The following is a 23,809-nucleotide window of genomic DNA, read 5'->3' as shown; positions in this document are numbered from 1 at the left end:
TAGAAGGATGTGATCTTACTATGGGGTGGCATGCATATTTATGGTATCAAAGACTTGAAGACCATTCCTATTTTAAGACTCACTGGTTTTGAAAATCCTTGTACCATACGTGGTTAAAGACTAGAATTTATCAAAAAATTCCAAGATGGGTTTTTCCAGTAGAAGCATTTACTCATCCAAATCTCCTAAAATCAAATCAGAATTATAGGTATGATGAGCTGTGGGGAAAAGATAATCCATTGAAAACCAGAGAAGAGCTGGAAAATATGGATGTTAAAATAAACTGGTGATTGAGAATGCAAGTTGAATCCAGATATGCCAAAGACGGCAACAGGTTTCAATACAGAACAATATTTATTTGACAAAATTCTTTTGGATACACAAGAAAAGCTAATCTCCAAATTATATGCTTCAAATGAAGACACAAGACGAAGTTGTAAAAGATTGTATGGTCCAATGGGCAAATTTTTTTGATCATAATATTAAATTAGAAGAATGGGGGAGACTGTGGAAGCTTAACGTTAAATTAACTAGGTCAGCAACTTTTAAAGAAAATTTGTATAAGATGTTTTATAGATGGTACTTGACCCCACAGAAATTGTGTAATTTATACTAACATGTCTAACAAATGTTGGAAATGCACTAAACCGGTTGGTTCTTTTTACCATATGTGGTGGACATGTGAGACGGTAAAGGGCTATTGGAAAATGGTGCATGAAATATTACAGAAGATTATGAAGACACAGATCCATTTCAAACCAGAACTATTTTTATTGAACATATTTCCTGAGGACTATTCCAAAGAAATGAGACATTTGTTGGCACATTTTAACACAGCAGCTAGGATTCTCTTGACGCAGAGATGGAAATCTCAGGAAATTCCCACGAAAATGGACTTGGTGGGAAAAATTCTGGGAACAGCAGAGCTGGACTTTCTATCCCAGTTGTTGGCTGGGAAATCTAAAGAAGAAACAAGAAAATACTGGATGAAATTTTATGCCTGGTTAGACATTCAAGACTCTTAAGATTCTCTGGTGTGAACTTATTTCTCCTCCCCCCCTTTATTTTATATTATTTTATATTAGATAATGCATGGGATGGAGAAAGTAGAGAAAAGTACTTTTCTCCCTTTCTCACAATACAAGAACTCGTGGGCATTCGATGAAATTGCTGAGCAGACAGGTTAAAACGGATAAAAGGAAGCACTTCTTCACCCAAAGGGTGATTAACATGTGGAATTCACTGCCACAGGAGGTGGTGGCGGCCACAAGTATAGCCACCTTCAAGAGGGGTTTAGATAAAAATATGGAGCACAGGGCCATCAGTGGCTATTAGCCACAGTGTGTGTGTATATATAAATTTTTTTGCCACTGTGTGACACAGAGTGTTGGACAGGATGGGCTGTTGGCCTGATCCAACATGGCTTCTCTTATGTTCTTATGTTCTTATATTATAAAATTGCCTTTACTGGAATTGTCAAAACTAGTAGATAACTTTAACAAAAGATTTATGCTATAAAATTTTAAAATGTGGATGATGTTTAGTTTAGACATAATAATATGGGACAATTTATGTAAAGAAAGTATTGTAGAACTAAGCTTGTACTTTTTGAAAGTATTTTTATGCAGAACAAGGTCAAAATGTATTGTGCTTTCTACTCCCCCTATTCCCTATCCCTACTCTTTCTGAAACCAATAAAACTTTTGAAAACTGTTAAAATGAATGCAGAATTGTGGGCCCCAGTTTTGGCAGCTTTGTTTTTACAAATTGATCAATCAGGGAAAATTCCCAAGGACTGGGGAGCAGCTATCATCACCCAAATATATAAAAAAGGTAACAAAGAAGATCCAAACAACTATAGGCCGATCAGCCTGTTGAGCGTAACAAGCAAGCTATATGGTAGACACTTACTGTGGAAATTTAGAGACTGGCTTGAGAACTATTTTTGCCTAGGTGAGGAACAGGTTGGCTTTAGATAAGGTTGTGCTTTATTAAACCACTGCATGCTGTTGGACCACTTGATTGTAAAATATTCCTCAAACTCAAGTGTGTCATTATATGCTGCATTTCTAGACCTGAAGTCAGCCTTTGACTCTATCTCTAGGACCATCCTATGGGATAAATTAAGAGCCACCAACATTGATAGACTGCTGTTATTTCTTATTCAGGCCCTTTATGATCAAACAACCATCCAGTTGAAATATTCCCATCAAGGCTATTTGACAGGCCATTTCTACCCCCTACTTATTTAATTTCTATATCAATTATTTGGCGTCACATATAAATAAACCAGAATGCCACCCACCGAAGCTAGGTAACAAATATATAGGGGTGCTCTTTATGCTGATGATGCTGTTTTACTTTCAAGGACTCCCTTAGGCTTCAGTAGAGCCTTGAAAGCTTTCGCTCAATATTGCCTGGAAAACAATCTAGAGGTAAATTACGCTAAAACCGGTAAATTATGCAAAAAGACACCCAGATCACACCATTGGTACTTAAATTCTATTCCCATTTAACAAGTTTCATGCTTTAAGTACCAGGGGGTCATCTTTCAAGCAAATGGAAGAAGAATCACCAATATAAACATGATTACCTCAAATGCCAAAAGGAGTGCGGGGGCTATACAAAAATTCTAAGAACATAAGAATATAAGAGAAGCCATGTTGGATCAGGCCAATGGCCCATCCAGTCCAACACTCTGTATCACACGGCAGCCAAAAATTTACATATATATATATATATACACACACTGTGGCTAATAGCCATTGATGGACCTCTGCTCCATATTTTTATCTAACCTCCTCTTGAAGCTGGCTATGCTTGTAGCCGCTGCCACCTCCTGTGGCAGTGAATTCCACATGTTAATCACCCTTTGGGTGAAGAAGTACCTCCTTTTATCCGTTCTAACCCGACTGCTCAGCAATTTCATTGAATGCCCACGAGTTCTTGTATTGTGAGAAAGGGAGAAAAGTACTTCTTTCTCTACCTTCTCCATCCCATGCATAATCTTGTAAACCTCTATCATGTCACCCTGCAGTCGACGTTTCTCCAAGCTAAAGAGCCCCAAGCGTTTTAATCTTTCTTCATAGGGAAAGTGTTCCAAACCTGTAATCATTCTGGTTGCCCTTTTCTGCACTTTTTCCAATGCTATAATATCCTTTTTGAGGTGCAGTGACCAGAATTGCACACAGTATTCCAAATGAGACTGCACCATCAATTTATACAGGGGCATTATGATACTGGCTGATATGTTTTCAATTCCTTTCCTAATAATACCCAGCATGGCGTTGGCCTTTTTTATTGCAATCGCACACTGTCTTGACATTTTCAGTGAGTTATCTACCATGACCCCAAGATCTCTCTCTTGGTCAGTCTCTGCCAGTTCACACCCCATCAACTTGAGTTTGAGGAATATTTTACAATCAAGTGGTCCAACCGCATGCAGTGGTTTAATAAGGCACAAAAAACTATGAAGGCCCTCTTTTGTGGACCAGCATCACCAAGACTGGAGTGCCCATGTTTCATTTATTTTCTACCTACTGTTTTCTGTAACTGCCTGTTCTCAAAGCTTGTGTTAATACTTCCACAAAGATGGATCTTTGGATTCCACAAGATGGATTCCACAAGATAGATCTTCTATCCTTTTTGCCACAAGAATAACATACAGTATCTTGACATACAGTATCTTGAATGTTCAGTAAGCCTCCGGCTGAGCAAAAATAAAAATACTGGACTTATCATCACATGCATTATTTGTGACTGTAGAGCTGCTAGCACAAAGAACTCCTTCATGTAGCACCTCCTCTCTAAGAGGTGATGCATTTTTTTTCCCTGAAAGGGAAGAAAATATACCTGAATAGTTTTTAGACATAGGAATAGAGCAGATTCCTACTGACTTTGAGATATAGTTTTTTTTCCTTTCAAAGTCTACAACGTAGAAGATGATTTATTGCTCTGATATCTACCTCTACATCCTACTTCCATTTGCACTTTATTTAAAACTCTTTTTATTTAAAAGGATATAAAGATGTACACTAATTTAATATTACATGTGATTTTGTACCTTGTTAACAGTGGCACATATACACATGCAAAAGCCCCCCCCCCCTCCTTTATAGGTCCCACATCCCCAGGAATGATCTTTCCAGGAGTCAGAAGGAACTGCAGGAATAGAAAACAATGCAGGAAAACAACTCAATGCACCAATGGTCACTGGCAATCTGCTATGGAGTTGCTACCCTGTTTTCATGTGACTGCAAACCCATACCACAGGCAATGCAGCATTATAACGTCCACTGACATCCTGGGTTTGCAGTTTATATGGATTTATTTATTTCAAACATCTTTTATTCCACTTTTCCATCCAATTCAGGTCCTCAAAGCAGTGAAGAGTTAAAAATATATTAAAAATCAATTTGAACGGTTGATTTTTTTTTTTAAGAGCAGTAATTCAAACATAAACAGAAAGGATGGTCACTAAAGAAATACCAAATGAAACAAAAAAAAAACCTTCACCCACTGATGGAAGACAATGATTGAGGGAGAGAGATGAGTCTCCCAGTTGTGTATGAGGGAAATCCCAATGTTTTGGTGCCATGACTGAGAAAGCTCTTTCTTCAACCATTTCATATCAGATGATGTGGGCAGCTAAAGCAGAACCCCTAATGATGACCATAATGATTGGGTAGTGTTAAATACTGGGTTCAGCAGTAGAGATAAGGGCGCCAAGCATAGTGATCAGCTCATTAATGTGATTTCAGCATAACTGTATACAGCAGCAACTCCCAGCCCTCAGCCTGGTTATATATATTCCAACTCCACCCACTCACCAAACTATAGGAATGTTTAAATTGACCCCCAGCCCTCTATAGGCTGTCCAGTGCAGCCCATCTAACTGGACTACGGCTGCTATGATCCCAGTAGTCTATTGTTCCACTCCAAGCTCCCCCGGTGTTCCTTTTAGTAAAATCAGCCCGAACAAGACAGGTAAATTTGTATGGGAGCAGGTGGTCCTGAAACCATGCTGGTCTCAAGCCATATAATTTTAAAAGTCAATACCAGCACCTTCAATTGTGCCTAGATGCAAATTGGAATCCAGTGCAGATGCAACAAGACTGGAGGGATATGATCCTCATGACCCACTCTAGGTAGCATTCTTGCCACAGTAATCTGTACCAGGGGTAGTTTCTGGACACTTTTCAGGGGTAGCCCCACATAGGGAGCATTGCTGTAATGTAATCTTATCAGGGCATACACCACAGTGGTAAGATCTTTCTTACATAGGAAAGGCCATAGCTGACTCACCAACCAAAGATGGTGGAAGGTGCCTTTGGCTATCACTGCCATCTGCTTATCCAATAGGAGGCCTGGTTCCAGCAACACACCCAATCTACAAACTATATTTTAAACTCCCTTTAGGGGTACTGCAACTCGGTAACATTTTGCTTCTTACTGAGACCTCTTATAGGTAACACCTTTTTGTAATATTCTGAGAGCAAGGCACTTCTCTGTAGTGTTCTGAGATGTGTTAATCTGCCTTCTTTCCTTCTTTAGTGTTTTCTACTTATTTTTGCTGCCACCAGAGGCTCTTGCCTTAGACTTCATAGTTGAACCCAGGATGGGTTAGTTAGAATGACAGAATGGTCAGCATATGGGATTGGCTCTCAGGTAAAAGAGGATCTTATACTCTAAATAAAACAGCTGTTTTCTCTTGCACTTTCTGCTGTCAAGTCATAGCTGACTTATGGCAACACTGTAGGGTTTTAAAGGCAAAAGACATTCAGAGGTGATTTGCCATTGCCTGGCTCTGTGTGGCAACCCTGGTGTTTGCGGGTGATCTCCTATCCAAATGCTGAACTTGCTTAGCTTCTGAGATCTGATAAGACTGGGTTAGCCTGGCTATCTAGGTCAGGGTATAAATTAACATAAACAAAGTTTATTTAGAAGCATTATAGCATAATGGTTTCAGTATGTTTCAAAAGCAGTTGTCCTCCATTTTCTAAAGTTCCTTATATAACCTAGCCACAAAGCCTTATTTTCTCACTTGCTATGTAGGCTAACAACTTCCATAAAGAACACAGATTTCTCTTATTTCCACAGCACCTCACTCAATATCTTTACCATCCTTCTGAGAAATGAAAGATGAGTAAGTCAGCACTGCATGATAAAATAAGACTGGCAAAATCTCACCAAAATCTAGGTCTGAGTACTGGACCTAATAAATATGCTTAGGACTGAGACCTTCAGCCCAGCAGAAAGCGGAACAAGAGGGCCATTCTCAAGAAAACAGGAAAATGTTCCCGTAAAATGTGTTCTCTCTGGTATAAATTATGTGTTTGGTTTACCTATATATGATTTGCAGGTAAAATTGAAGGATTAGCGTTATTCCCTGTATTCATAGTACAGTTATTGTATATTTAGCTGCAACCCACTAAAATATTAGTTTAAAAATGAAGATATGCTCAAGTTCTCAAGACAGGCATTCTTGTATGGGTTCTTGTTTCACTAGATATAATTATTTAGATTTTGAGTTCCATGTGATGTTATAATATAGAGCATGTGCTCTTTTAATCTTGTGATCCCATCTCTTATCCATTGATAAACCTGCCTTCAGAGCTTTTCTGCAGGAACTGATTTGCATATTAGGCCACACCCCTGAGGTCACCATTGTTTCATATAGGGCTTTTTTTGTAGAAAAAGCCCAGCAGGAACTCATTTACATTTGAAGACACACACTCTGAAACCAAGCCAGTCAGAACTGTGTTCCTGCTAAAAAATAAAGCTTTGCCTGTCCTCTTTTTGAATGTAAAACTGCAAGGTATGGGCTAGACACCTGGCTGTACAGGATAGAACCTTTAAGAAGTTATGCAGTCAGTTTTGCTAAGAGACATGAAACTGATAACATAGCGGATGAATGGAATGTCTTACATTTTGGTATTTAGCTTTAGAAAGCTCACTGTTTGCATAAATAAATTAGAAATATCCAATGTAGTTATGTGTCCATTTGTTCCAGGAGGACCTGAACATTCAGTAGTTAGTTCTTCTAGCTATGAGCAGAGAATGGTAGGATTATGGGGAAAATTTGTGCAAACAGAAAGAGCAGAAGTTTTATTTGTTCATGCTAATTACAGTGATCAAAAGCTACACCAGCAGGAATTCTAACTCGTGATAGTCATGAGAGCTAGGCCTATGGAGGAAAAAGGGTTTTTTTTAAAAGAGGAGGGGGGTACTATCTGGTTTTGCCGTCAGTGCTCAAGCAGCCTGGATCTGTGAGGAAGGTATGTTTCATATATTTATCTATCGCAGTCTTCACTTTGTACTTTCCAAAGTACATTTTGGAAAGGGAGTTTGATCTATAGAAAATATGAACTACGTTTCTTAAATTATGATGCCTTCAAAATATTGAATGCTTTTATTAACTAAAAGTAGTGAGTCAGTTATCTTGGTTCACAATAAAATATGACTTAGTGGAAACAAGTAATTGTGATCCCGCACACTGCTAAAATGTTTACTGCAGGTAGGATTGCAGCCAAAGTGTTTATTTGTGTTTTTTTCCAAGAGCCTGAGTGTATAAACTAGATTAAGCCATTTAATTTGATTTGGTTTGGATGTTTAATTTCCCTCAGGCACTTAAACAAATGGGAACTGGACAAATCCATCAGAAAGCTTTCAGTATGATATTAGGAAAAGCACAAACAGCACAGTGTGAATTAAAAGAAAACAATATTTTGGTTTGCCCAATTTGTAAAATTATACATATTAAATTAATAGTCATTGAAATATATTTGTTGTGCTGGATCCAAACCTTTGAATACAGAGTTAATGGAAGTAAGTTTTTGCTAGCTTCCTTTTTCCCTAGCATTTCCCCAGTGCCCCCCTACAAGCCATTGTGAGAATCATGAAACTGCTTCTTGTGGCCCTTACTCTTGAGCAAGTAGAGCAAACTTCTGTTCTATTAGGTCAACACCATAAGACTTTACCTCTTCTAGGACTGCCACAATATGTCCTTCTTTTAATTAACAGAGTAGCTGTAAAGAAAAAAAAGAAATAGTGACACTTTAAATACTTATACTGATTTCAATATAAAATTTTGTGATTCAGAGCTCTTGTCATCAGACACAGTATTTTGTGTTACCAACTCATGAGATTGTGAGTCAAGAGCTGTATGTTAGATTCTTTATCGGCACTATCAAAGTACATGACATTTTATCAAGTACAAGGAGTCATGCTTTTGGCTTGATGTAGTCATATTCTAAAAATCTATGATGAGGAAGACAATCAAGGAAAGGAAGACAGAGACAAATAAGTTTACACTTACTTAGGCATAATTTCAGAAAGGAGTGGGGAATACGAGGTTGTGCTAAATGCTTCACAGAAAAGATGGATGTGAATGAAGCAAAAGAGGTAATATAACAAAACTGGAAGGTATTTCCAGGTGCAGAGTTGAGCAGAGGCTAAAAGGCAGACACTTTGGATGGAGGGAACAAGAGAATGCTGTGGGAGTGCATTGTACAGAATGGCCATAACTCTGTTCATTTTATAGAAGTGAACTGGACTGAACAAGATGCCCAGGGGACAGCACTACCTAAATGGCAGCTTTGGCAGAGGAAAAGGGTACACCTATCTTTCAGCTGAAGAGTAAGGATAATTTTAATTTAAAGAACAAAAATTCTGGCTCATTTACAAATATGTATCTTTTTAACCATGAGGCATGTTTTTCTATACCTTGCACCATGTTTAAGCGTACAGGTCACTTAAATGAAACTCAAGAGACAACAGAACAAAGTTTGAGTTCAGTAGCACCTTTAAGACCAACAAAGTTTAAGTCTGGGTATAAGCTTTCATGTACATGACTGTATCTGAAAAAGTACATAAAAGCTTATATCCAGACTTAAACTGGGTATAATAACTTTGTTGATCTTAAAGGTAACACTGGACTCAAACTTCTTTCTGCTTCTTCAGACCAACACACCCACCTGAATCTACCTCTATGTGACGTTGCAGGAAGAAATTGACCTGGCTTGTGTAACAGAAACATGGTTGGAAGAAAATGATACTGTGTGTCTGTCTCAGCTAACAGTGCCTGGTTACATAGTCCTCCACCAATCCTGCACAGTTGGCCAGGGCAAAAGATCAGCTGTTACACTCCATGAGACCTTCAACTTCTGCATACATCCAGTGCAAACAATCACTAGAAAAGACTGTACGCTCCTTACATTAGGAACTAAGAAGAGATTACACATTCTTCTTGTCTACTGGCCATCTAGTTCCCCAGTGGGCAGTTAGCAGAGATACTGTTGGATGTGGTGCTGGAGACTCCTGGACTTATCATTCTAGGGGACTTTAAGATTCATGATAAGGTACCATGCTGGGACAGGCTCAGGATTTTATAGCATCTCTTGACTGCCTTGGGTCTCTCCCAAATTGTGACTTGCCCAACACATCAAAGAGGTCACACCCTGGACTTAACCTTTTGCAGTTAGCCTTTGAGGCAAAGTTTGGCTTCAGGGCTGGAGATTCACCCTGAACCAAGATCTGACCAGGACTTTTTTTATAGCAGGAACTCCTTTGCATATTAGGCCACATACTCCTGATGTAGCCAATCCTTCAAGAACCTACAGAACTCTTAGTACAGAGCCTACTGTAAACTCCAGGAGGATTGCTTACATCAGGGGATGTGGCCTAATATGCAAAGGAGTACCTGCTACAAAAAAAGCCCTGGATCTGACCACTACCCTTTACAAAGTCTTGGCTTTCCACTCTTCAGATTTGTTCCAGGGTGCTCTTAGAGTCAGTGATTCGAGAAACAGCTGGAAATATGTCAAACTTTACCACAAAGCCACAAATATGTCAAACTTTACCACAAAGCCAAGGTGAATGTGGCTCCAACACCCCTCATGAGACAAGGCGTGGTTAAATTGGTCCACTCAGAGAGGCTCATGCATTCTATTGGATTTCAGAATGCTCTGGGGGATTTTAAGATTTCAAACATGTGTTCTGTTGAGGCCACAGTGTAAGCATGGTATATGAAGATCCCTGAAGTTATCAACAAGGTTACCTCTTATTGACCTCTTCTGCCTTTGGGACGAAGCCCCCTGGTTTACCACAGAGAGAGTGATCTAAAAAGGAGTTGGGAGATATCTAGAATGGTGTTGTTGAAAAAAACTGAAAGATCATGGTAAGATTCCATTGTAAGACCTATGAGGAGGTGGTGATCGTGACAAAAAAAGGTTACTTCCCTATAATATAGCATCAGCTAGTTCTCATCCATATCAGTTCAAGATAGCTCAGCATCTGCTGATGCCTAAAACTGAACCTTTAGTGTCCCAGGAACATACAATTAGCTGTAATACTTTTGCCAGCTATTTTGCTTTTCAACAGTGCACTCTAATCAGTAGTATAGGGAAACCAGAAGAATGGCCTAATGGACCATCTGATCTTTTTACGGATCATTTTGACTCAGTTTCCTTGATGGATGTTGACAAGATCCTCTATGTGAAGGCCACTACTTGTACCCTGGACTTCTTCCCATTATGGCTGCTAAAATCATGTAAGGACTACATCAACAAACTCTTAGTATTTATAATTAATCAGTTACTAACAACCCAGGGCAACTTCCCTCAGCCACTCAAAGAGGTGGTTATCGGTCCACTGCCTTAAAAATACATCCCTATGGGGGGTGGAATGATGTGGCCAGTTATCGGCCAGTCTCTAATCTATCCTTTCTGGGCAAAGTGTTTGAAATAGCTTTCGTGGACCAGCTCCAAGTCTTCTCAGATAACTCATCACCTTTAGACCAGATCTATAGAACAGGGATGACTTTAGTTGATGTCTGAGCATAGATTGTTGCATTTATTGATTTTATCTGCAGCCTTTGATACTGTAGATCATGTATACTTATTGAGTCACTTTAAAGCAGAAGTAGGTTTCAGGGGGTGTGCACTGAACTGGTTCAAATCATTTGTCACAGATTGGGTTGCTATTGGAAACCAGTTCGTATCAGTGTGGGATCTATCTTGTGGAGTTCCACAGTGTGGAAGTATATATCCCATGTTTTTCAATCTTCATGTAAAGCCCTTAGGACAAATAATTCATAGTTTGGGGGTTAGTTGTCACCAATATACTAATACCCAGCTCTCCATATTTTATTCAGATCTCCTGGTGATGTGGTAGAGGTCCTGAACTACTGCCTAGCTGCTTTGATTACCTGCTAAAAGTGAACCAATGGAAACAAAACCCTGAAAAGACAGAGATAGTGCTGACTGGGAAGGTGGAGGGGGTCTTGAAGGACATTGTTCTCCCCACTTTTGATGGAGTTACAGCTATCCCTTGATGACTCTGTTAATAGCTTTGGGGTCTACCTTTATTACTGGAGAAGCAAGTTAATACAGCTACAAAATGCTTTTTAGGATCTCAGCCCCTTTACTGAGGTGGTCCGTTATTTTGATATAGCTAATCTGGCTACCTGGATCAATTCCATAGTAACAATGAGACTAGAATAATATAATGCACTGTATATTGGTCTCACTTCAAAATAGTTTGGAAACTCCAGCTGGTACACAATGCCACACCTCTGCTTAGGGCCAGCCCTAGATTGTCTGGCCCTCAAAGCAAGGCTAACTTCGGCACCCCCCCCCCCACTGATAATGTCACCGAGTCACATGGGAGAAGCGACCAATTTGGTGCCCCCAGAAGGCCAGTGCCCTGGGCAGTTGCCTAGTTTGCCAAGTGGAAGGGCCAGCCCTGCCTCTGCTATTATTAGGAGCTAGACAGACACTCCATTGGTTACTTATTCATTGTCAGGCTTAATTTAAGGTTTTGGCTATCACATACAAGGCCCTTCATGGTCTTGGTCCCTCTTATCTGTGGGACTGCCACTCTGCTCTACAATATCTTCACATGATAGCAGGGCTTTCTGTAGGTGTCAACCTGCAAATGGACAAAATTAACAACTGCCCATACATGTTCTTACTCTATTGTGGCTCCCATCTTTTGGAATGACTTGCCCAAGGAAGTCAGGAAAGCTCCCGTTCTCTTGGCTTTCTACAAACAATGCAAAACTGAATTTGTTGCACTATACAAAATGATTTACAAACCTACTTGGATAAATGATTAGAGACTGTGGCCTATCTGCTATGTATAGCTTATTGTAAGTAGATCCTATTATGTAATTTTTGCATTGCTTAATGCATCATGTTAATACTAGGCTTGCCAGTCCCCAGGTCTGCGTAAGGAATCCCCCAGTTTTGCAGGCTTCAGTTGGCCAGCAAGGGAAAGCCCTGCACCAACAGCCACGATGTGCCTTCAGATATCAGGCAGTATTAGAAGCTTGCAGTCTTCTTGTATTTTGAAGGTATGTGTGTGCCTTTAAATCTCAGCAATACTGAAGCTGTATGGGGGCCAGGTGAGCAGCAAAGCCATGTGTGTGTGAGAGAGATCCTAGTCCTTCTGTTCCTTTTGTATTCTTTTCAGAAGCTGTATAGTGAAAGGGATAGTGAAGCATTAAGTAGAACTTGATTACGGGATAGAGAAAAACTCCACCCCTTAGATCTCTCTCTCCTTAAGTTGGATGAAATACAGTAGCTTGTTACATTCAGCAAGCCTAATGGGTAAAGCTATCCATACCATTGCCCTAGGGAGATCACAAAAGCGTGGGTATGCAGACTGTTTATTTTTGCTGCTTTGTGAGTGAGTGAATGTGTTCACTTTCATTTAGTGGACCTGCAGCTGCTGAGGAACAAAAAGGAAAAAAGAGGAGGAAATGAAGACTTTAGGAGAACTGCACTGCAGTATTTATTTATTTAGAATGAGAAAATCACCATCCCCAAAGTTGGACAAGGCAACCCTAGTTAATACTAATGCTTCAGTTCTTTGTGGTTGGTTCCAGATTTCTGCAGTCCTAATGTAATGTTAATTGATTGTCCCATTGTATTGATTAAACTTACTGTCTGCATGATCCGCCTTGAAATTCTGTGAGAAATAATGTAAATAAATAAATAAAAATAAACAGCTCAGTTTAGAGTTGTTTTAAAATAAGCATGCTGAGTTTTTCTGGGCTACGTTGCCTTGATCTCAGCGGGGTCCGCAGGTTCTTCTGCCTGCGGCCCCCCGAATCAGGCGGGTGGAGGGGTGCCTCAGATGTGACACCCCCAAAGAGGCCCTGAAGGGGTCTCCTTTCAGCATGGGGCTTTTACAGCAAGAAAGGGGTGCAACAGCAGTTGTTCCTGTTCTCTCTGTATGCTCCGAAGCTCCCCCCGTCATGATTGCCATTACAGCAGCAAGAGGTGAACGCTCGATTGCTTGCTTCTCTTCTTTTAATCTATCACTTCTCTACCTCAAGCATGACAATTCTATGTAGCAAGTAAGTGGGCTTTCAATTGCCAATGGCTAATGGGTCATTTTATATTTCAATAAACGGGCAGTTCAAAGGAAGGGAAAGAGGTCGATACCTCCAATTTCCCTGTGAACAAGGCCTCGAAAAGCTAAAGAACGTCTTTAAGTACTGGAAATAATTTGAATTAACCTGAATATGGATACTTAAATTGACCTGGATTATAATTGGATATTTGTTAAAGAGACTATTATTCATCTGCAATACGGGCTGAGCAAAATGAGATATTTGTTAGAGGGATTTCTCCCCCAGTTGGAGGAGATTGGGAAGGACGGACTATCTGGTACTCTGAGCTACTTTTCAACTTGGATTAATGGACTGTGTTTGCTGACAGAGAATAATGGCTTTGCTAAGCAAAATCTTTCACAAAAAAGATATTTTAAGCAGTTTGAATTCTCTGAAGCAGGATCTTGGTTTATTGACAGAGTTGGTTAAGAAACAAATGGGAGCTTTTGTGCTGAAAGCTAGCGAAATCTCAAATCTGCATGAGCAGAGTGCTAAAGAGAACCTGGTGATGTCTGTGGAATTGAAATGGGAGAGCGACTCGTTGGGAAATGAACAAAAGAAAATCAAAATGGAACCCTATGGTGTAACTAAAAAAAGAAGACCGGAAATGGAGACTGACTGAAGTTATGTTGAGAGGAACAAAGACTGTGGAATTTTTCCCACTTTCTTCGAGAGGGATGACTGCATTAAGAAGCAAGAAGGTGCATTTTAATCAGAAAATCATGATGTGGAAATCTTTCAGAAAGAAGAGTCTCCTGAACTAGATCTCTCTGTGTGGATAGTTGGATATGGACTTTGCAAGAAAATCTGATATATAATATTAGAAGGCTAAGTGAGATTCTTTTTTTGGGCTAAAATAAGTTGTCTTGTCTAAAACAATATGGACATAAAAGCTAAAGGACCAAAAAGTTTTTGAAAATAATTTTAAAAATAGTCAACCTAGATCAATTTTTAAGAAGGCAGACAGCATAATTATTTGGTAAATTGGTGAACTTGTCTTTAACAGATAATGATATTAGCTTTTTATGTTTGTTATCGATATGGGTAATCGTACAAGTTAATCTATAATTGTTAAGAAGGTAGACATAATTATTTTGTAAATTAGTAGATCTCCTTCTAATATGTTTGTTTGAAGAAATTGTCTATAAGATAGATAAATTATTGTGTTCTAAGATAGATAAATTATTGTGTTCTATTTCTAGCCTGTTAAGGATAAAGATCTCAGACTGTATTAAGGAGAGAGAAAGTGCATTTTAGTTATCAATCAGGAGACAGATTTTTTTTTTAGCAAGAAGTGTTTCTTGAAATGTCTCTATCTTTGTGGGTAGTTGGGTATGGAACTCTCAATAATAACAGGTATGTGCCTTTTATTTTTGGGTTATATTAAGTTGTTTTTTCTAGACTAATAGGGATATAAGAGTTGGATTAATTATTAAAAAGGGAGACAGGACAGTTATTTTGTAATCTGGCAGATTTGCTTTTAATACGCCTCCCAGGATAAACTGTTTACATTGAGATAGTATTTTGTCTATGTTGTATTTTTTTAGCTTCTTAAGGATAAAGTTATGAATGTTATGTGTTTATGTTAATTAGGATATTGTTAAACTAACAAACTAGTCTGTGTTTTCAACATGGTTAAGCTAAATCAGCCAGTTCCATGTTGAGATTGCTCTGACTTTTTTATACTTATTTGTGTTAAAGAAGAATTGTTTAGACTTATATTGCAAGTAATAGTTTATTAAAAATGTTTTACGATGAAAGATAAAGATGGTAAAATGCTTGCAGGTAGAACTAATCGGGTATTTTATTTGGAGGTAGAATTATAACTGATATATTTGTACTTTTCTCTTTTTCTGCTTTTCCCATCTTGTATATGCCCTTCCCCCCTTTTATGTATCCATGCTTATGCTTCTTCTTTTTGTAGTTAAAATCAATAAACATTATAATAATTAAAATAGGCATGCTTTTCAGGGCATGCCTATAGGAATTCATTATTGCTTTGGGGCTTCTGATGTGTTGATTGCATTAAAACCTAAAGGGTGGTGAGAATAGCCCAGCTATACCATAGGGTAGGGGAACTGCCAAATAATGCCATGCCTGGCTCAGCCTAGAGGACTGAAGGGGAAAGTTACACAAAGCCCTAAGGCAGAAGTGGATCTTTTGCTGCCTTCCCCAACTCCCAGCAGCCTTTCGCAATCCTTGAAATCTGATGGCACTGATGAGGTTCTCATAGGAGGGGCCTGGAGTTCTCCCAGAATTACAACTGGTCTCCAGACCACAGAGATCTGTTCCTCTGGAAGAAACAGCAGCTTTGGGGGGTAGGTTCAATTTGTATTTATTTTATAAAATTTATATCCCACCTTTCTGTCCTTACAAGGCCAACAAGGGGGCTAACAAATTAAAACATGTATAATAAAATGACATTTTATCACTATCAACACCAATCAAAACCAACATATCATTAAAACAATAGAAACCAGAGCAAAAATTTCCCAACGACAGTAAAGCAATGCTTAAAACATTGGGCAGGAAAGAGGGATTACTGAGGGTACAAAGAATGAAACAAAGAAGTCTTCATCCTCTATCAGTAGATGTCAACAGAAGGGGACAGAAAAATTTCCCTGGGAAGAGAGTTTCAGAGTTATAGTGCCATGACTGAGAAGCCCTCTCCTGGGTTGCCACTGGCCTAATTTCATCAGGTGGGGGCACCCAAAGCAGCTGAAGATGACTGTAGTTGTTAGAGAGGTTCATAAGGGTGTAGGCATCACATCCATGCTGAGCTCCTACCCCAGACTCTCTCTTTTGGCAGACCCCAAATCTCCAGGAATTTCCCTAGCCATGGTTAGCAACCATAGGCTCTCACAGACTGAAAGCCTGTGGGGTGGGGGTGGGGTGGGGCACAGTAAGGAGGGTAAGAGGAGATTGCCCCTTCTTTCTCTTGCATCAGCAGAATAGGATACAACCTAAATGATCATTTGCTTAAATGAGTAACTACCCACTCATCCTCATTACAATATTATCAGAAATCAGCCCTTCCTGGAAGCATATGATACCTTCCTATAGAAGCAAAGAATGGCAAGAACAGCAGCCTAACTCTCATGGTCTGGGGGGGGGGGGGAGGCAGCAAAGAAAGCAGGATCAGGTGCCACTGAGGATAGGAAAGAAAGATATGAAGGAGAGATCTGGGCAAGCCCATTGGAGTGGCAGGAAGAGGAATGGATAGGAATAAGAGGGGACAGAATGAATAGGAAAGGCTGCCTGTCAGTTGGTGTTTCTGAACCCTACTATAGTTCATATATGTCTTTCAGGCAGGTTTGATTGATATTGATGGCTCCAAAACCAAGCCTGGAAACTATTATTAACAGTTCTGGAAAGTTTACAGTGCAGTCCTAGACAGATTACACCCAAGCCCATGGACATGACTGGGTTTAGAAGGGAGTAACTGTTTAAAATTACACTGTAATAACCAAATATGTTTGGTACATAGACAACTAAGTCACCAAGACCTGTTCTCCATTATTAATTTTGAGGTGTTTGCCCCTCATTTGTATAGAATTCATAACAAAACACTACTTCTAGAATTGCTTACGGGTTAATTTTTAGCTAATTAGTTGTCTACATGCAGGACATATTAATGTACAGACTCACAATTGCTGTCTTCTGGTCATCACACTCCATCAAACATGACTGACTCCAGGAGCTTGGAGGCAACAATATCAGGTGAACAATCTGAAAGAATTTGTTCCAGGCTTTCATGGCGATAAATGTGGCCAAGTGGTTATGCTTATATTTAAGAATGTCCCAACTGCCATACATACATATGAAAATGATGCTATTAGAGACAGGATCTATCGCCTCTATAGTGATTATTTATGAATATTTATTTGATAGGGCTGTCATAGTAAAAAAACAATCCTATGCACAATTATCTGTGTGTAACTTCAGCTGTGCTTGTCTGCTCCATCCAGCCTGGATGAGTGGTCGATATGCATAGAACTTCTACCTGCTACATGTAGGTTGCAGGATGAAGTTAAATTTTTCACACTGAAACTTTTACACTATTTGTGACAGCATGCAATAATTTATCTTCAGTGAAAAGTTTGCAGCGTGCCAATTGTGCTATACAGATCTATGAGTGCCATTTGTTTCTGGTTGACCATGTGTTTCCTTCATTGCCTTCCATATTATAAAAGCTGTCTTAAATTATGGCGTTTTGCTAACTGAACAGGCTACTGCCATTTACTACAAACCTGAGGGAAAAAAACCCCAACTGTTGTTCCTGTATTTTTTTTGTCTTGCAAAGTGGCATTTTATGTAGAACATACCAAAACCCCTTCTTCACATATGTGTCCTGAAATTGAAACAAGTGTTCTGTGCCCTTGTTTATGTATAATCTCATTTTTCTTTTGCAACAGGGTTGCAGGCATTGGAATCCTCATTGTGGTTCTTGGTGCTTTACTGATTCTTGGCTGTTGGTATTACAAAAGACGCAGTGGTTATAAAAGCCTTCTGGTAAGGATTATGGGTAGCTGCCTACTGGTGAGGATTGCATTTATTACTACTGTAGCTTTGTCAGTTTCAGTCATATTTTTATTCAGCATATCGTCACAACTCCCCTGTTGAGTAGGCTGAGAGTGACTGGCCCAAGCTCTCCCAATGACCCTCGTGGCTGAATGAGGATTTTGAGCCCAGGTCTCTCCAAGTCTTCCTCTTCCATTATTATTACATTGGCTGTCAAGCACATACACATGTGATACACAGAGCTCCATAGCCCAGCTAAATTTAAAGAAAATGTTGGGACCCATGTCTGCCCAGAGCCCCTGATGTTTGAAGACACCCCACAGTTATTTAATCATGAAATAAATGCACCCTGTACTTGCTCAGGGGCAGGGGTCATTTTGTAGAAAAATAGGTGGTGGAGCTCATCCAGAGATTGTTATGCAGTTGCACATACTATTCAATGGACAAGGAGGTGGAACTCTCAGAAAGGTTCAGGAGCTGTGTTCCTGTGAGCTCCCACTGAATCCGAGGCCTGCTCAGGGGTACGTTAACCTGTTCTTTAGTACGTTGCTTCAGAGTTGAGCTTGGATGTACAGTACCAAGCCCTGGAGTCTGTCATGCAGCTAGAGAATATACAAACTAAGAACATAAGAGAAGCCATGTTGGATCAGGCCAATGGCCCATCCAGTCAAACACTCTGTGTCACACAGTGGCCAAAAAACTTAAGTGCCATTAGGAGCTCCACCAATGGAGCTAGAAGCCCTCCCACTGTGCCCCCCCAAGCACCAACTACTACATATGTCGGAGCCTCCATGCTCCATGATAAGCGTTTTGCATGAATGTGGACAGAAAATGATATACACAGTACTATGTCAGAGCAAGGAAAATCCTAATTATAGATGCAACTTTGGAAAGCACATTTCTGCCACGTGGGAATGTTGTTAAAGCAGGATAGTATGTAGAAGAGTAACTGAAAGTACTTTCTAATCAATGTACTTTCTAGTCAGTGTAGTTTTTACAGCAGTATTATAGACAATTGTAATTATAGACATATTTCAACCTCACCTATGATAACACAGACAACTCTCATTTCTTGTTGCCATAACCTCTTTTTTCTTGCATTCAGAGATTTCCCTCTTTTCTTTCATTTTACCAAAGAGCAAGAGTTTTGGAGGGGCCACCATGAAGACATCAGAAGGCAAAAGTGCTTTGCTGGGTTCCAGATTCCCCTTACAAGAATACACTACCAACTTCAGCCATGTGGTAAGATTAATGCATCCATTAAAGCTAATAAAGACTTACGTAATAGCTTGACAATGAGTACCACTTTAAGCAGTTTTATCCCTCAGCTATTTCAGCAAGCAACAAGAATTTGGGATACATTGATGTTCATGTGTTTCAGAAAGCATTTTCTCCAGTGGCTTGGGAGGGAAAAGGGCAAAGGGAAAGGCTGGTGAAATAAACTGTGTTTGTCTTGTAACTGTAGCACTGGTGTCAGGAAGTGATTCAGTTTGTGTGTGCATGTTTCATGCAGCTTGTTCAGATACAAAAATCCATGTAGTTATTAAGTTAATTGTAAAATGTTCATAGCACCTTGCTTTTCATTGAGCACATTCTTCAATCCAGATCCAAGCCATTTTATGCAGCAAATGTTGTTTAAGTTGTATGAAGTGAAAATTATTCCTGTTTAAAGTTTGCAGATACCCTACCCTATGCTTGGATGGCCCAGAATAACCTGATCTTATCAGCTCTCAGAAGCTAATCAGGGTTGGCCCTGATTAGTGCTTGGATGGGAACTGCCAAGGAAATCCAGGGTCACTAAACAGAGGCAGGCAATGGCAAACCACCTCTGATAATCTCTTGCCATTAAAACCCTACAGGGTTGTGATAAGTTGGCTGCAACAACGGCACTTTTCATGCCCCCTTACCCTTAAGGGAAATGCAGTTATCACAAAATCCACAGGGCAGATATATATCAAGAGTTCTGTTTTGGGAACTCAAAATCACAGGAACACATGGATCCAATTCAGACTGGGACTGACACACATGGAGAGAAGAGACTTAAGCCTTAAACCCATTCCTAACCTGAAGTGGCCTCACTGGGGAAATGTGCTGGATGAAAAGCAAGGTGCTATGAACATTTTACAATTCACTTAATAACTACAGGGGATTTTTGTACCTGAACATGCTGTAGCCATTGGTAGTAACAAATCATTGGATAGTTGTAATTTATAATTCAAAAACTTGCCTCTCCTCACTGTTTTTCTCCTGTTGGGGGTCTCAGGTTGAAATAAACTCTGCCAGTGAACTGGGAAGCAACGGAAGGGTTCAGCACCCTCCCTTTGCTCTGCCTTGATGCAGAGTCTCCTTTAAACTATTCCGAGGCACTTAGCTTAACATATCACATAATCATTAATAATAAAAGGTTGTCCTGCCTAAACAGCATTTTGTAATTAATGCTGAAGTTCATAAGCACTGGGCACTAGTATGATTGTAATTAATCATTGTCATAAGCAATTGCCTTTATTGGCATTATAAAAGGTATTAACATAGACAGGAGTGGGATAAAAAGAAATGCGGAAATGAAGTATACACATGTGTAAAAACATTTTTATATATTTCAATTCCATTCTAAAACAAAACTATCATAAAGTAGCTTAATTTACCATGTAATTTACTACATATAAGTACAGCTGCTTGAAGGAACTTTGCTACAGTTTCAGTAATATTATTAGAAGTGTTATTTAACAGAAAAGGTGATTTATGCATATCAGGCAAGTCTAAAATACTGCCAAGAATTGGTGATAAAATGCTATGCTGTACATTGGTCCAGTAACAGCATTCTAATATCACGTGGGACAGTTTCAATGGCACCATTTGCACAGGAGCATAATCTATTAAGGAAAGGTGTGCCATTGACTCTTCCCTTTAGGATCGCTGAGGGGAGGACATTAAACCTAGCAAGTGAGAAGGTTCTATGTAGTGTTAAATTCTGAAGTTAGTAAAGATAACTTGGAGACAATGTTCCCTTTAAGCTGCAGAGTCTTGTGAGAAGAAATTCTGCATTTTTAAAGGTCATGAGTCACACTCTTGTGATATAAAATTCTAGGCATAAAGATGCATTTGGGACACAAAATGAGACACTCAAGATCTTTGGTAGAAAGACAGATTATAATTAATAAAAGAGGCACTCACTCTGCAGAGAGAGGGGTAATCCATGTTTCTGCTGCAGCCAAAATAACAAGGAGCCCTAGTGAATCCTTAAAGATTAAGAATTGCATTGCAGCATCAGGCCTGACCAATTGAACACACTACAGTTCTATGGACAATTATTTGGGAACAAGTCACAGACTTGGTGGTACTTGAGATTAAGGAAACATGCAGAGGAATGTATGAAAACCAAAAGCAAGTTTAAAAAGACATGACTGAACATAAGAGAAGCCATGTTGGATCAGGCCAACGGCCCATCCAGTCCAACACTCTGTGTCACACAGTGGCAAAAATTTTTATATATACACACACACTGTGGCTAATAGCCACTGATGGCCCTGTGCTCCATATTTTTATCTAAACCCCTCTTGAAGGTGGCTATACTTGTGGCCGCCACCACCTCCTGTGGCAGTGAATTCCACATGTTAATCATCCTTTGGGTGAAGAAGTACTTCCTTTTATCCATTTTAACCTGTCTGCTCAGCAATTTCATCGAATGCCCACGAGTTCTTGTATTGTGAGAAAGGGAGAAAAGTACTTCTTTCTCTACTTTCTCCATCCCATGCATTATCTTGTAAACCTCTATCATGTCACCCCGCAGTCGACGTTTCTCCAAGCTAAAGAGCGTTTCAACCTTTCTTCATAGGGAAAGTGCTCCAGCTCTTTAATCATTCTTGTTGCCCTTTTCTGGACTTTCTCCAATGCTATAATATCCTTTTTGAGGTGCGGCGACCAGAACTGCACACAGTACTCCAAATGAGACCGCACCATCGATTTATACAGGGGCATTATGATACTGGCTGTTTTGTTTTCAATTCCCTTCCTAATAATTCCCAGCATGGCGTTGGCCTTTTCAAGTTGCTTTCAACTTAAGAATGTTTGCTTACAATACTGATGGGAAATTCACTGAGAAGTGTTTTTTATACTAGCTTATGTGCTTTATTACTTAAGTACATCCAATATTTCTGTGCATAGGTTTAATGTTTTCCACTACCTAACTTTTGTTAACACAGGTGCCCGATGCTCCACCAGCTTATGACAAGATCTCCACCAGTCCTTTGCCACCACCTTATGCACCGTGAAGCAGGAACAATTAAATCAGAATGGAAGCTATAACTAGGTTCTTGCTTAAATACATGTATGCTCTCTCCTTTCTAGATTTACAGAAGGAAAAAATGTCTGTGACTATGAATGGTTCCAGAAACCATTATTGCTTAGGAAAATCTAGGTTCGCTCTATTGCATTGATGTCCTATCCTTTGTACCTTCATTCCACTTGCTGGAATTAGCTTAGAATAAGGTATACTGTAACATGAGAAATTTTACATTCAGTGTTCTACTAAGCATATTAAATATTAAAGAGTAGGAACCAGACTTCTTTAAATCTGTGAATTATTATTTTAACATTCACATTATTCTGTTGGACTAAAAACATTTTACTAAGATGCAACAGGATTTTTTTTTTAACCAAACTCAAGACTTGTCATCAGACATTAGGCTCGGAAGTAAGCCCAATTAAGCCTCCTGTGCTCTCTCCTCTGTTGGCCAGCTATCATACTAAATAGCAGATCCCATGCTGCTTTCTTGAATCCAGAAGCACTTCTTTGAGGGTCAAACTAGATCTTAAGGCAACACAGGACAACGCTTGTAGACTGGGTGCACACCAAGTGTGCAAAGTATTCCTTACCTGTGCATTTCCACCCCAAAGGCCTTGTCCCCAGCTGTTTTTCTCCCAGCAAGATTACATTCTCTCAACACTGGGGGAGAAAACACTTTAAGGAAAAAAAACATGAGTGTAGCATTCATCCTCCTCTCCCCCAGGGTCCTTCACTTAAGGGATTTTGTTCCACTGCCATCACCTCCAGGTAAGTGGTATGAACAAAAGGTTCTGATCAATCAGATAGAGCTATCTGAAACCCCATCTACCACCATCTGTTGGAGGCGGCTGCTGCTACATCTGGACTCTATCACAGTAGGTGATTAGAATCGTCAGATTTGGCAGCATAGTTTGCCTTGCTTGTGAAGTCAGCATTACCTATGTAGAAATGGCAGGAGCAGCACACCCATTCTGGCTGATTATCAGGAGTCCCGGTGTTCACTGAAGCTTGGTACCAAGGAAATAACCTGATCTCTTTATAGAGTCTAGTATAAGTTACTAGACTCTATAAAGAGTCTAGTAACTTTGACAATTACAGCTAAAATTCTGAATCCCTTTTGTTTGACAGAGGACTTGCAGTGAAACTGAATGGCCAAGTCATCTGACAACACTGCCTCTGAATCAGTATTAAATACCATGCCTGTTGTGACATTACCTGGATGTCCTGCAAAACAAACTTATCATTGTATACACAAGGGAAATCAAAATTATTCTCAAAATACATTTCCTTAATTTGATTGTTTGCAACTGTTAAATATTCTGGTGAGGATAAAATAAACTAGAAAAGAAGTATGCAAAGAATCCAAATTGTTTTGCCCAACTGGAGACTGAATTCTAATCAAAACCCCCCAAATTACTATTAGTCAGATTAGTTTTAGGGTATACTATTTGTATTAATTAGTTGCCACCACAGATGTAAATTACTGCAGCTATTAAGCTGTCCTGGTGAACAATCACTTGCATTTTTAAAGAAACTGAAGCAGCAAATGGGAATTATATCAGGTCTTGCCCAACAGGGATTATAGTAAATCTGTGATCACATGGAAA

At 39.5% G+C, this 23,809-nt stretch overlaps 1 protein-coding gene across 1 annotated transcript; it reads left to right on the top strand.

Annotated features, from left to right (window-relative positions):
* The first annotated feature begins 7,211 nt into the window (after nt 1–7,211).
* Nucleotides 7,212–22,478, top strand: MLANA (melan-A). The gene is made up of 5 exons (XM_060236401.1): nt 7,212–7,277; nt 8,543–8,637; nt 17,812–17,908; nt 19,055–19,159; nt 22,120–22,478. Exons 2-5 carry the CDS (start codon nt 8,564–8,566, stop codon nt 22,186–22,188), a joined length of 345 nt encoding a protein of 114 aa, XP_060092384.1. The 5' UTR covers nt 7,212–7,277; nt 8,543–8,563; the 3' UTR covers nt 22,189–22,478.
* The last annotated feature ends 1,331 nt before the right edge of the window (nt 22,479–23,809 follow it).

Source organism: Heteronotia binoei, chromosome 4, assembly GCF_032191835.1.
Source record: "Heteronotia binoei isolate CCM8104 ecotype False Entrance Well chromosome 4, APGP_CSIRO_Hbin_v1, whole genome shotgun sequence".
NCBI classification, from domain to species: Eukaryota; Metazoa; Chordata; class Lepidosauria; order Squamata; family Gekkonidae; genus Heteronotia; species Heteronotia binoei.
Note: the sequence above shows the minus strand (reverse complement) of the source record. Positions and strands in the feature narration are given on the sequence as shown.

Bases quoted from the DNA above. Each gene is read 5' to 3' on its own strand.
- MLANA (XM_060236401.1), top strand. From the start codon at position 8,564: ATGCCCAGGGGACAGCACTACCTAAATGGCAGCTTTGGCAGAGGAAAA. The intron at 17,909-19,054 runs GTAAGGATTATG...ATTTTACCAAAG, and splicing joins GTGGTTATAAAAGCCTTCTG to AGCAAGAGTTTTGGAGGGGC. The intron at 19,160-22,119 runs GTAAGATTAATG...TTGTTAACACAG, and splicing joins CTACCAACTTCAGCCATGTG to GTGCCCGATGCTCCACCAGC.